The 13066-nt window shown below is 52.7% G+C and overlaps 1 protein-coding gene across 1 annotated transcript; it reads left to right on the top strand.

Annotated features, from left to right (window-relative positions):
• The first annotated feature begins 7 nt into the window (after window positions 1-7).
• On the top strand, window positions 8-11458 carry NLE1 (notchless homolog 1). The gene is made up of 12 exons (XM_008631106.2): window positions 8-338; window positions 423-640; window positions 740-819; window positions 1079-1155; window positions 2315-2412; window positions 3781-3973; window positions 4383-4518; window positions 4797-4843; window positions 4979-5181; window positions 6051-6210; window positions 6293-6372; window positions 6782-11458. The coding sequence occupies exons 1-11, from the start codon at window positions 195-197 to the stop codon at window positions 6365-6367; spliced, it is 1431 nt and encodes a 476-aa protein (XP_008629328.1). The 5' UTR covers window positions 8-194; the 3' UTR covers window positions 6368-6372; window positions 6782-11458.
• Window positions 11459-13066: the final 1608 nt, after the last annotated feature.

Genomic DNA, 13066 nt, shown 5'->3' with positions numbered 1-13066 from the left:
TGTCTCCTCGCTCGTCTGGGGTTCCCCCGTGTGGCTCCTGCTGACCCCATCCCGTGCGGGGTCCTGCGCAGTGCGGGGTGTTTCTCCCTCCCACGGGCCCTACGCGGGGTGCCCCTGTAGAGTCTCCTTCTCCCCACGCGGGTATCGCTGCCAGTGGTGGGATTCCCGGCGCTGAGCCCACTGTCCCGCAGAGCATGTCGCCGGACGAGGAGGATGTGCAGCGACTCCTGATCCAGTTCCGGGATGAGGCAGGGGAGTGCCTGGGCTCCCCCTTCGACGTCCCGGTCACCATCACCCCGGACAAGCTGCAGCTGGTCTGCAACGCCCTCCTACAGAAGGTGAGACCCCTCCCGAACTCCCCGGCATCCCCAGCCAGACCCAGCGCGGCTTCTCGCTGCCTCACCTGCCCTTTTCCCCTGCAGGATGAGCCGGTGCCTCTGGCCTTCTTCGTCCACGATGCCGAGATTGTGGCGTCTCTGGAGAAGACCCTGGCAGGGCAAAGCGTGGAGACAGAGAAGGTCCTGGACATCATCTACCAGCCGCAGGCGGTGTTCAGGGTGCGGGCAGTGACGCGCTGCACCAGCTCCCTGGAGGGACACACCGAGGCCGTCATCTCCGTGGCCTTCAGCCCCACTGGAAAGTACGAGGGTCTGGCTGCAGAGGGGGGGATCAGGGCAAGGCAGCAGCTGCTGTTGTCCTGTCCTGGGGACAATGTGCTGAGCTGTTCCTCCTCTCCCAGGTACCTGGCGAGTGGCTCTGGAGACACCACTGTCCGCTTCTGGGACCTCAGCACAGAAACACCGCAGTTCACGGCCAAAGGTGGGTGCAGGGGTGTCCCAAGAGGGCAGCTCATGCCCCTGTTTCTCATGCACCCCCTGTCTGCTTGAGGGGACAAGCAGAGCAGAGCCTGGTGCTGCTTGAGCTGTCCAGGCTGGGACCGCAGCCTGGGGAGGGAGAACCTCTCTTTAACAAAGTGGAACAAGAGGGGCTGGCCAGGAGGAACACGGAGTGCCTTCCTGCTGGGAAACCAGGGACAGTCACAGCTCTCCACTCACACCACCCACGCTCTCTCTGCCAGGTCACCGGCACTGGGTGCTCAGCATCGCTTGGTCACCTGATGGCAAGAAACTGGCCTCGGGCTGCAAGAACAGCCAGGTACACGTGGGCTCCCTTGGTGTGGGGCTGTGGGGGATTAAGGGCAAAGGCTTGTTTTTTCTGGGGCATGAGGGGTGTATGGCATTGTTTTGAGCAGGATTCCCATTCCCCGGAGGAGCTTTGTGTGTGGATGTGTCACAGTATTGCGAGAAGCATCTCTGTGCCAGGCAGAGCTCTGGCATTGTCACCTTGTGGAGCTCTTGCTGCTGAGTCCTGCTGTCTTGTGCCAGAAAGAGTCCAGGCTGTGGATGTGGTCCTTGGCAAGCAGCTCCATCACAAGGGAGGTGTCTGGAGTGAGGACGGGTATCACCCAGCCAAGCCAGGGCTGCTATTACCGTGACCCAGACGTGCAGCAGCAGCCTGTTCAGTGTTCCCACACAGACACGGCCAAATTCCCTCTTGCAGGAATGTGAAGGGGGCTCATACCCTGCTGTGGGACAGAATTTGTGTGCTTGAAGTGCAGAAATGCCCGGGGAAGCAGGAGCATGTGGTTAAATGGGAGCTGCGCTGCTGAGGGGCAGTCGCTCTCTCTGACCTTTTGGATGGTCTGGGAGCAATGAGAGCACTCACAGAGCTGCCAAAGTTGTGATGGCAATCCCGAGGAAATGTCCTGGGCCAGGGTGGTTTTGCCGTGGTTTGGTGCTGGTCTGCCTTTAACTGAACCCAGAGAGCTGCTTGTCCTCCTTTTCCCTATTTCTCCCAGGTTCTTAAGTAGGAGATGACTAATGCCTTGGCTCTTAAGATGAACGTTTATGTAGAGAGAGAATCAACAAGAGAAAACCAGCATGTGTCCCACCCACAGGATCCGATAATCAGCAGCGTTTAGCACGCTGTGGCTTTCACTGTGCTCTGCAAACACTCACTGAGTCTCTGGCACCAGGTGGCTTTTTGGGGACCTGTATTCTTTTTGAGTTGAGTCAGATAAGTTTGTAGCAGCAGTGTTGTAGGCAGAGAGGAGGGCAATCAAGTCTCATTCTTTTGGGTGTCAGCTGATTGCTGCAGGGACCTGGAAAGGCATCCAGCCCCCTTCCCTTGCTGCTCCCTGCGAGCAAACATGATCCCAAGGACATCTCTGCTTTCTAAATGGAGCTCCAACATCTCTGGGACTCACATGATGTCTGTGGCCTGACGCGACCCTTGTGCTTCCTCTCTTGGACAGATCTTTCTCTGGGACCCAGCCACTGGCAGCCAGATCGGCCGGGTGCTGTCTGGCCACTCCAAATGGATCACATGTCTGTGCTGGGAACCACTCCACATGTAAGTGCAGGGCCAGCTCAGCCCTTCCCCTTTGCTCCTATGGAAAAGAGCAGCCTGACCCGAAGGGCATTGCTCCTGTTTGCCTTTCTCCTGTTACGGAGAAAAAGCCCATGTAGGAGAACAGCTCTCAAGGTGAGCTGGGAAAAATGTGTGCAGCTGGGAGCCAGGAGTCCCAGCTGCTGCTCACAGTCCCCATGAGCTGCTGGGGAATCACTGCCAGGCTGTGTCTGTTTTCCCCTGGGAAAAAGACACACCTGCCTGTGGAAAACACTGCTTTTGTGGTGCTGGACAAACACTGATGTGCTGCCCTAGGCATGCTGAGGTGGGAGCAGGGAAACCTGGTGGTGTTCAAGGGCAGAGCACTCCTGTCTGCTCTCCTGATCCTGCTGGCCTCTGTCATCCCATTTGTTTATCATGAGGGATGATTAACTGTACAATCCCCTTATCCCTTCAATCAGCTAAAGCTCCCTCTGGGACAGGTGGGTGGAGGGGGGCAGTTGCAGCCATTAATCCAAGATGTTGCAGAAATAAATAAAAAAGAAAGAAGAAGGGCCCCTTCAGAGCAGAACCCTGCAAATTGAATTTGCCAGTAGGAAGCTCCAGCTATTTGCAGACAATTAACTGGATTAGCAAAAAATGATTGTAGAGGAAGATGAGGAAATGGAGAGACATGACCCTGCCAAGGCTGCAGTTCTCTTTCTTCAGCCAGTTCCAGTGCAATGGGAGGGGCTGTGCTCTTCCCCACTGCTGGTGCCATCATGCAGAGTGATGAAGATGTGCAAAGGACAAAGGGTTGTGGCTGCCCTGTCCTTGCTGGGTTGTGGCCAGCTGCTTCCAGATGTGTTCAATTTGCCCCCTGAGCCATGTGGATGGACATTGCTCCTTTCGGCCCTGCCAGCACAACAGCACTCTGTCCACAGGCTGGAAATGAAGCATGGTAGAGGCAGGGGAACATCCAACACATTCCCAATGCCATGGATCTGTGCTATCTGTGAGGCTGATCCTCTGCCCAGGTATCTTCCCAACCTGTGCCTAGGGAAAGTGCCAGTTTGTGGTGCCCTCGTTAGCCAGTGGGTTAGAGCTGTGCAAACAGGGTCATTGCCAAGGGCTCAGCTGCCAGGTTTACCCTGGACTGATTCCTCCAATGTGCAGCCCAGGAGTTGGTTTGGAGGAAGCATTTGTCAGCCTCTCCTCTGCCTTGTGAGAGCTTGTTCTCTGTAGGTCAGTGCTCTGCCCCTTTCTGGCCTCTCTCTGATCTTGAGCCCAAAGAAAGTTGTAATTTTTTGCCTGCTGACCCTTGAATCCTCTGGGGCTGGTGGGGAAGGAGCTCAGGGGAGCTGCACAAATGGATTTGATCTCTTTGGCCAGAAACCCAGAGTGCCGTTACCTGGCCAGCGCCTCCAAGGATGGCAGCATCCGCATCTGGGACACGCTGATGGGCAGGTGTGACAAAATCCTCACGAGCCACACGCAGTCGGTGACCTGTGTGAAGTGGGGGGGCGATGGCTTGCTCTACTCCTCCTCCCAGGACAGGACCATCAAAGTCTGGAGGAGCCAGGATGTAAGTGAGGGGCTGCCCTTGGGCTGCTGGCAAAGGGGGTTGGGCACATTGTGGGGTAGCTTTGCTCTTCCTGGCACAGCTTGTGCCCTGAAAAACAGAGCTGCTGTATCTTCTTGACCTGTTGCTTGGGGTTTGCAAGGGGTAGCTGTCGTGTGATGTTTTTATCCTTAAGAGAATTAAATGGGACTAAAAGCTGGAAACATCCCTGGAGCAACCTGAGCTGATGGGTGTTGTGCAAGGGAAACTGATTTCTGAAGCTTTACAGTGTTGTGTCTTCACTGCTTAGCCTGCCTGCAGCTGGGGCAGGCAGGTTTGGAAAGTTTGGGGTTGTTCCCTGCAGCCCAGTGGGTCTGCTGTGCAGCCTGGCTGTGTCCTGCCTGTCCCTGTCTGAGGGTGGCTTTGTCCCCAGGGGGTCCTGTGCCGCACGCTGCAGGGCCACGCTCACTGGGTGAACACTATGGCCCTGAGCACCGACTACGTTCTCCGCACCGGCGCCTTCGAGCCGGCCGAGGCCACCATCAACCCCCAGGATGTCAGAGGCTCCTGTGAGTGCAGCGCCCGTGCTGGAGGCTGGGGGAGGACTGGTCGTGCTGGAAGTCAAGATTTTCCTTGCCTGTGCCAGGGTGGAGCAGTCTGGGGGATGGGGAGGCCACTTTGTTTCCATGGGCTTTTGCTCCCGAATTGCCTTTAGCAAATTGAGCAATCACAAATGCTCCTGCTTAACCCACAGATCCAGGGTTGGAATTGGCATGACAAGGTTATAAAGTTTATTTTCATCTAAGGATTGCCAATATCTCTTTCACTCTCCTTTTCCTTTTTTCAGTGGCAGAACTGAAAGACAGGGCACTGCAGAGGTACAACCAAGTCCGGGTAAGTCCCTTTTGTCCCTGCTGTCACTTCTAACGCTGTCACTGGTGAAAGCAGTGGACACCCCAACACTGGTGTGCTTCCGAGCTCTCCACACCGGGCTTGTACAAGACTTGGGCTCTTTCATCCCTTTTTCAGGGCCAGGAACCAGAAAGGCTTGTCTCGGGGTCAGATGATTTCACCCTGTTTCTTTGGAGACCAGCAGAAGACAAGAAGCCGCTGGAGAGAATGACAGGCCACCAAGCATTGATTAACCAAGTCCTCTTCTCACCAGACACCCGCATAATAGCTAGTGCTTCCTTTGACAAGTCCATAAAGCTCTGGGATGGTAGGACAGGAAAGTGAGTTGGTTTGTTCTGTTACAGGGGTGGTGCTGCTTTGGAGTCTGTGTGGAACACACAGGATGCACAGGGATGGGCCCCAGTGTCATTGCCAGCAGCTCCCTGGTGTGTTCTGTAGCTTGAACTCAAAGTCACTCTGCTGCCTTTGCCTTTTTCTGACCTCGGGAAGTCCCTTGTCTGGCTTTTCTTGTGTCAAGGTGCCTGTGCTTGGCTCAGTGTGTGCATCCCCCTGTGACTCGGCCACAGCACTGCCTGGCACCTGTGTGCACACCCTGTTGCTGCAGGGTCAGTTCTCCGGGGCAGGCGCAGCTGTGGTGGGATGGGATGTTCCACTCCACTGATCTCCTGAAGATGTGTGTGTTGGGAACTGGAGGCTGACCCAGTTTAAACAGTTCTTGTGCCAGAGAACAGCTTGTTCTGGATGATGCAAATTCTTGTAGTTACAAGTGGTGCTGTTAGTATTTGGATGCCCCTGTAATCCAGCTTTTAACTTTCAGCTGGAGTACTGGTGAGCTCCTGGGGGCAGCAGTCCTCCCTTGCAAACCAACCTTAATGCTCATGAGTTTGGCTTTCATGTCAGTGATTTTAAAGGTCCTTCTAAATCCAGGCTGCTCAGCCAGAGAGGGAAGAACACGCCTCTGCAGTGAGGCTGAAGCTGAATAAAGGTTTCTTGGCAGAAAGGGTGAGATGAAGAGTCATCCTTTAGAAGGTTCTGAGCCCACTTGGGAAGGTTTTTAGGTGGACTCTGTGTAGCAATTGACTGCCTGGAGTGTGCTGGGCATCCTGTAACTGTGCTGGTGAAGAAACACAAAGGCAAGGACAGGTTTGGACCAAAGCCTGCTGCTCTAACAGCCTGTCCTTGTCCCCAGGTACCTGACGTCACTGAGGGGCCACGTCTCGGCCGTGTACCAGATCGCCTGGTCAGCCGACAGCCGCTTGCTGGTGAGCGGCAGCAGCGACAGCACCCTCAAGGTCTGGGATGCCAAGACCAAGAAACTGGCCATCGATCTGCCTGGCCATGCCGATGAGGTGAGGTCCCTGGTGGAGCTGTTTGGGAGGCAGGAGTGATCCCTCCTCCCAGCAGAGGTGACCGTGGTTTCCATCACACCAGGTGTATGCAGCAGATTGGAGCCCGGACGGACAGAGGGTAGCGAGCGGAGGGAAGGACAAGTGTTTGCGGATGTGAGTAACCTGCTTGTCTGTGAGGATGTTGCAGCTACTCCACGTGTCCCTCAGAGCCACAGTGCCCTTGCAGAGACCTGCATGGTTAGGGCACGATCTCCTTGCAGAGAGCACAGCACTGGGTCAAATTCCAGCTTGGAGACCTGACCTCTCTCAGGACAGGAGCTGTTGCTGGGAGATATCTAGGAAGCAGAGCCCCTCCAGCCGAGCAGTCAGGGTGAAATTTGACTCAGATGTTTTGACTCCTGGAAAGCTGGTCAGGCCTTCCTTTCTGACCTTCTCCCCTCTCCCAGTTATGCAGACAAATTCCCAGGAGCTGGTTGCCATTTGACTGTGGCTGGTGACCCCAGGTCCCTGCTGTGCTGCTCTTGTCTGGTGCCTGCTGGGCCCTGTGGCAGAGCTGGTGCCCCACCACAGGAGTGACATGGAGCTGCTGGTCCTGCCCTCGGCACGATCCTGGGAGATCTCCAAGGTGATGGATGACAGAGGTTGACCCAAACACGGCTCCATGTTCCCACTGGCAACTCTCCCTCATGGATGCTTTCCTTATATTTATTTAAGGAAATTTTCATGTTAGTTCTTATTAAGAGCTGTGCATTGCAGGATGATTTCCTCTGAACATCACAGGAGGGATACCTCATCTGCCTCCATGTCAGCTGGCTTTTTTTTGGAATTTCAGCCTCACAGTAGCCACTGTCCTGAAAGGGGCAAGCAAAGGGCGGAGACTGCCCGTGCCCTTTCTTGCTCTGTGAAGAATCCTGCGGAGAAGAGGGTTTCAGTGGGAACAGAAAAGGTTGTCCTTGTGTGGCCTTCAGAGAGAGAGAGAAATGGGAAAATTCAGCACATCATTACATTGCAGAATTGTGCTTGGCTGTGTGTCTGGGACAAAGATCTGCTGAGAATGAGGACTTGGGGCTTCTCATTATTCCAGTAAGGCTTTGCCTTTCCACACACCCGTTTCCCTGTGGGCTGTGCTGAGCATTATCTGCCAGTGATCCTCTTCATCCACAGCAGATAACTCCTTTGCTAATCTGTTCAGGTTGCAACAGGCATGGACTTCAAATGACTGCTGGAGCTGTGCTGAGTTTTCAGGTCTCAACAGCTCTTGGGAATGGGAAAATGAGACTCTTGTGCCTCTGAACAGGGGAGAGAGTGTCCATTTCCCATCCACCACTGGCTCAAGGGGAAGGAAGGATAGGGTGGGGAAGGGGAAGAATGGAGCAGGAATTTTGTGTGGCACTTGTCCCTTGCCCTGGATACGTGCTGACAGCAGGGCTGGGACTGACACAGAAAATAGCAATATTTCCATTGCACAGAGCTGGCTCCTGGAATTTCTAAAATGCATTTACTTGCCCAGTGGGTGAGAGGGATTCACACTGTCAGTCGGGTATTTGTAAGTTTGCTTATGACAGTCAGTTCAGGCTTCCAGCCATTGTGGGGCAAATAGACCTGGACTCAGTGTTTATTTCCAGGATGCTTATGAAACAGAGAAAATCAAGATGTGATTTATAAGGAGCAGAAATTACACTGTCAGATTCAGTTGCAGCAGGTTAGCATGAAGGTCAAAACGTTCTCCATAGCCCTCATACTCAGTGAGTACTACAATTCAGAATAGGAGTTTGGATCTCAGACGCTTCCCAGCTGCAAAGATGCATTTTAGGACTTTATGCCTGCTGTCATGATTGCTTTGGAGAATTAAGATCGTGTAGTAATGGCCTTTTGCTTGTCTGCAAGTGTTCAGATGAGCCAAAGGGTGGAACAAAGGGTTAAATCTTTAATATGACTGAGAAGACAATTTGTGGTTCCTGTTGGTGTTAGTGTCTCTTTCTGCCAGCCAAGTCAGCAGGGATCTATCTCTATGGGATCTTTTGGGAAGAGCTCAGTATCCCATACCTGCTCTTTCATTAGGGTGCTTCCTCCAGCTGGTTCTTGCTGACAGTGAGGGCCACGTTGTGTCCATCTGCATAAACAAAACCTTTCATAATTCACTGAGGTAAATGTTGTGGGACAGGGTGGTTTAAAACCAGCTGATAATTCTGCCTCCATGGACTGCTGTGCCCTTGGGAAGAAGAGGAACAGGTCACTGGTAACAGCCAAGAAGCCTGCCTGGTTTCCAGGTTTTTTGGCGTGCCTGTGCTAAAGGAAATGATCCACCTTTGGGAGTTCAGCTCTCTGTCCCCAAGTCTGACTTGCTGAAAGCAGCAGCTCCTGGTTGCACGTGGCTCTTCCTGAGTGAAGAATCATCATTCTCTGCTTCCTCCCCTGGAGTGCTGCACAGGGTCACTGTGCCCTGTCAATCCATGGTGTGTTTTGTGTTGGAGGCAGGGATGTATCAGAGCTCAGGGAAGCGATCCTGCCTGTGGGAACTGGCTTGGCTGTGCATGTGTGTAGGTGTACCTAAAAAATCAGTGCACCTTGTTCACTGATTTCCAAACCAAAGCCATCGCTGTGCCCTCTGACCTGCTCCTGCCATCCCTTCAGGCTCTGCTTCTATGACATAAAGCCTGATTAAAACCCACCTTTCTAATGCTGGAGCAGAAAGGTTTTCCAAAGGGAAGTGAGACCTCTTGAAGAAAGAAAGGGCCTTGCAACTAAGTTTACACCAAATTAAGCTCTCAGCCTTAATCTTCCTTTGATCTGATAGCGGGTAGATTTTGGAACCATGCTCTGTGATGGGTTTGCATGTACACCAAATTGTATTTTCTTATCTAAGCATCTGCTGCTATTTTTACCATTCACACAGCACCAGCCTCCATGCATACTAAGTGCTGGCCCTGCTCCAGCTGTATTCCTAAGCAATTCCCTAACACTCCTCCCTCCCAGTTTTATTTGAATGCGGCATTTCCCGGGCCTGGCTGCAGCTCCTGACTGCTCAGGCACCGGGGAAGGAAGAGCAGCGAGCGCGTGAGCTCCCTCGCTCCGCCGGCGCTGGGGATGGGAGCTTTAATTAGCTAATTTGGGCAATTGCAGATGCAAATTTGGGTTGATGGCGTTATTAATGGGAAAGATGTTACTTTTTGTTAAAGGACAAATCTAGAAGGTAGGCTGGAGCTTTCTGATTGCTTTTCTGGCATCAGCAGCACCAATCTTACAGAAAACCTACTGAAATGCCTGAGCTCCAGTGCTGTCTGATAGGAATCTTGGGGTCTGCTCCTGTGTTTCAGTCCGGTTCCTCCTGAGTTACTCATTAAACATCCCACACAGGTTTTCTTACCACAAGGGCGTTATTTTTCACTGGTAATACAAGAATAATTTTAAGCATAGCCAGAAACTGTCCTGCAGAGCCCACTGACACTTTCTCCTTTAAAAGCTCAGCTGATGCCACCATTAATTTTGTTGCAAATCCCAATGGGAGGACAGTGGTGATAAGGATTGGGAAGTGTGCCAGTCCTCTGAGGAAGGTTTACCTGTTTAATGAATTCCTGAGTGTGATGGAGGGAGGGAAGGAAGGATGTGGTAAGAACACCTGGAGTGAAGTAGATAGCACTGACTCCTGCCTTTGGGAGCTGATTTAGATAAGTGACGCCTTAAAATCCATGTGAAAATGTTCTTGGGACCGTGTCCTGCTTATCTGTGCAAGTGGAGTGTGTGTTGTGCTCCCTGGGTCCTTGCAGCCACATGTTCCTGTTCTGTTCAACTCAGATGATCTCTTGAATATTTTCCCAGATCTGTAATTTAATTTCCATGTGCAAGTTTATAGCCTGGGGAGAGACAGACCAGAAAAATCTTTCAATGAATAGGAAGAAAATGAACTTCATTCATTGTTCTGCATGAAAAGTAGGAAAAGCAGCCGTGTTCTGCTTTTTTTTTTGGGTCAACCCAGGCACTGTTCAGGTGATGTTTCTACCTCAGGGCTGCATTTTGGTGGTGTGGTATGGCAGAAATGGGCTTGCTGTGAAGTCCATTAGTGCTTTTGAGGACGAAAGGTCTTAAGAAAACTCAGGGCAGTGATGTCTGTGTTCTGTGGAGCTGCTACCAGGTGAAAGCATCCTTCTCTGCACTCAGACAAGCAACCTGGAAGTTGCTAATTCCTTCCTAGATGTGTGGCTCTTGTGATCAAAAGTCCTGGCTCACAACTGAGGGACTAATTTGTCTGAAGCAAAGCAGTGCAGCTGGGAAGGAGCCCCAGAGCCATCTCCAGTACTGCTGTTCTGTTTTCTTCACTCTGTGAATGGGTGGTTGCAGAACTGTGGGTTGCTGGTGGTCTCTCTCAGTGGGCTGCAGCTCCTGCAGAGCGTGATGTTAAAAATGAACCAACTCAGGACACAGTGCTCTGTGTTTTTGAAGGATCCCTGGGGTTGATCAGACAGGGTACTGGTGCCCTGGCTGTGCTTTTGGAGCACACTGAGTGTTTTAGTGTCCTGCTGCATAGTTGGAGCAGAGCATCCCCCGGGTGCTGCAGGATACAGGGCTGAATGTCAGATATCTGTGTGTAGGAGCAGCATGAGCCCCTTGGGGTTTTCCTGCATCGCTCTCCCAACATCTCCAGTAACGAGCCTCCCCTTGGGAGGGGTGAATTCAGTCCGTTCTGTCTCTGAGCTCTTCCAGCAGCAAAAGCAAGCGAAGGTGCTGTTCCTAGGTTCTTTGTAGTCTGGATGCTGGAGTTACTGACACCCAGAAGCTCCCCCAGCTGCCAGTCAAGGACCCAGCTGGAAGGAGTGACCCGCATGCAAATCCCGCAGCCTCCAGCGAGCGCTGTTTGAGCCCTCGGATCCCGCTCGGATCCCAGCGCAGGGTGTTTAGTTATTCCGGTCAAACCTCCCTGCCGCTCCTGGCTGTTTGTCCTTGCTGTGCTGAAACAAACCTGCTCCAGGGCTCCAGCCCCATTACGAGGACAAAAGGACATCAGGCAGTGCTGCTGCCGAAGGGAAATGTGTTGGGAAATGTGTCTTGGTTTGCAAGTGTGATGCAGAATGGGTGGCTTAGTAATGGCTGTTGTGACTTTCATCTGCTCAAAAGGCATCTTCTGAATGAATTCCTTTTTAAATGCAGCTTGTGACATTGATTTTGGGGTGAGGATACACGCTGACGCTGAGAGCATTAATACTGAAGTGAGAATTGGTGGATGGCAATAAACAACCAGTTCTCAGGGAAATTATGAATCAGAATGTTTAACACATGGAAGCTTGTGGGCTTTTTCCTGGTTTAAAGGGGTACTGTGAAGCGTATCACAAAGTGTCTGTTACTACCAACACTTTAATTTATGGTTAACTCAGAATATTTTTACATCTTATTTATTCTTTCCCCCGGGTGTTCCGAGCTGTTGAAATTATTGATCAGCTCCACTTTCTCAACGTTGTTGGGGTAGTGCCATGGGTGGATTTTGGGTGGGAGCTCAAAACTTCACCAAATAAAGGGGGGATTCATTTTTGAGGGGTTTTAAAGCCCTTTGGTTCTCTTTGGCACAAAACAGATTTCTTAGGATGCCTCTAATAGCTTAAAATGTCCTTGATAAAGCTGTCAATCTTTCCTTAAGAATCTCTTGCTGGATATTTTTTTAATTTAAGTGCATTGTGGAGAAGTCTTTAGCTGTGGAGGTTCTGACATAGCACACAGATCCAGTAGTGCCTGGTTTTGAGTGCTGGAAAGCCAAGGGAGATAAGTGAAGAATGAGGAGAGGCCCAAGTGCAGAACTTTTCGCTCAGTCTCTGTTTTGATCTGGTGCCACTGAAAGCAGAGCCTGTCTCACGTCAGGGAAGGCACAGCACAGCTGTGGGGTCCGAGCTCTGCCCTGTGTGACCCCAGTGCACACCCTGAATCCACTGGGGCCCGTGGGGATCTTGGGGAAGCCTGAAAGGGCCTGAAACTGGGATGTGGAGGTGGTGTGATGGAGAACATGGATGGAGGGGGGGAAAAGAGAGCAGTGAGGAATGGAACACAGAGGAAAGGAGCATAATTATGTAAACCCGGAGGTGAAGGTCAGAGGCACCATGTGACTGTTGTTCGGTGGCTGGTTGGGCTTTTTTTAATGTTTGTACGTGCTGTAAACAGCCCCAGGCTGATCTAAAAGCCCTGGGAGGCAGGCGCTATAAATTACAGGCGTTGTTCTCCTTGTAAAGGGAGAAAACAACTCCAAGCATCTTTGGCTCACAGCACTTTGTGTGCCCGTTCCTCCATTGCCTCTCCATTCATTGAAATCCCTTGTTTCAGGTTTGAGGGAGTGTCTTGCTCTCTACTGGAGCAGGGACAGGGCTGGGAGTGTGTGTGACCCGGAGGTGTTGTGTAAACAGTGCCAGTGCCTTGGAACCCTGGGATGATCCAATACCTGCCTTCCCACTCTGGCTGCTGGCTGTCCCAGCTCTTGTCCTGTGCACCTCCGGTCCTCCCTCTTCTCCTGGTGGCCCCTCAGCGTTGTCCTGACTGGGTGGGTGGGCCTGAGGCGGCCGAGGAAAGGGCTGAAGTGATGGCCGGGCGTGGCGAGCTGAGTTTGGCCTCTCTACCCCGGCGTGAGGGCAAGGGTGGGTCCAGAGGTAGACCCAGAGGCCTGGGTCATCATCCTCCCTGAGGGGACGACCCGAACGGGCCCCTGGAGCCCTGACGGGACGGGGGCGGGCCGGGGAGGGCTCGGCGGGCTCAGGGCAATGGCCCCGGTCCGGCTCCGCTCTGAGGCGCTGGCGGTGGGGAGGCCGCCGGGTTACCCGGGGTGAGGCACTCTTTGGCCGCCGGCGGCAGCACCCGAGCGTCCGGGCCCGCGCACCCGGGC

This window comes from Corvus brachyrhynchos, unplaced genomic scaffold, assembly GCF_000691975.1.
Source record: "Corvus brachyrhynchos isolate BGI_N302 unplaced genomic scaffold, ASM69197v1 scaffold283, whole genome shotgun sequence".
In the NCBI taxonomy this organism is placed as follows: domain Eukaryota; kingdom Metazoa; phylum Chordata; class Aves; order Passeriformes; family Corvidae; genus Corvus; species Corvus brachyrhynchos.
This window is presented reverse-complemented; position numbering and strand designations above follow the sequence as displayed.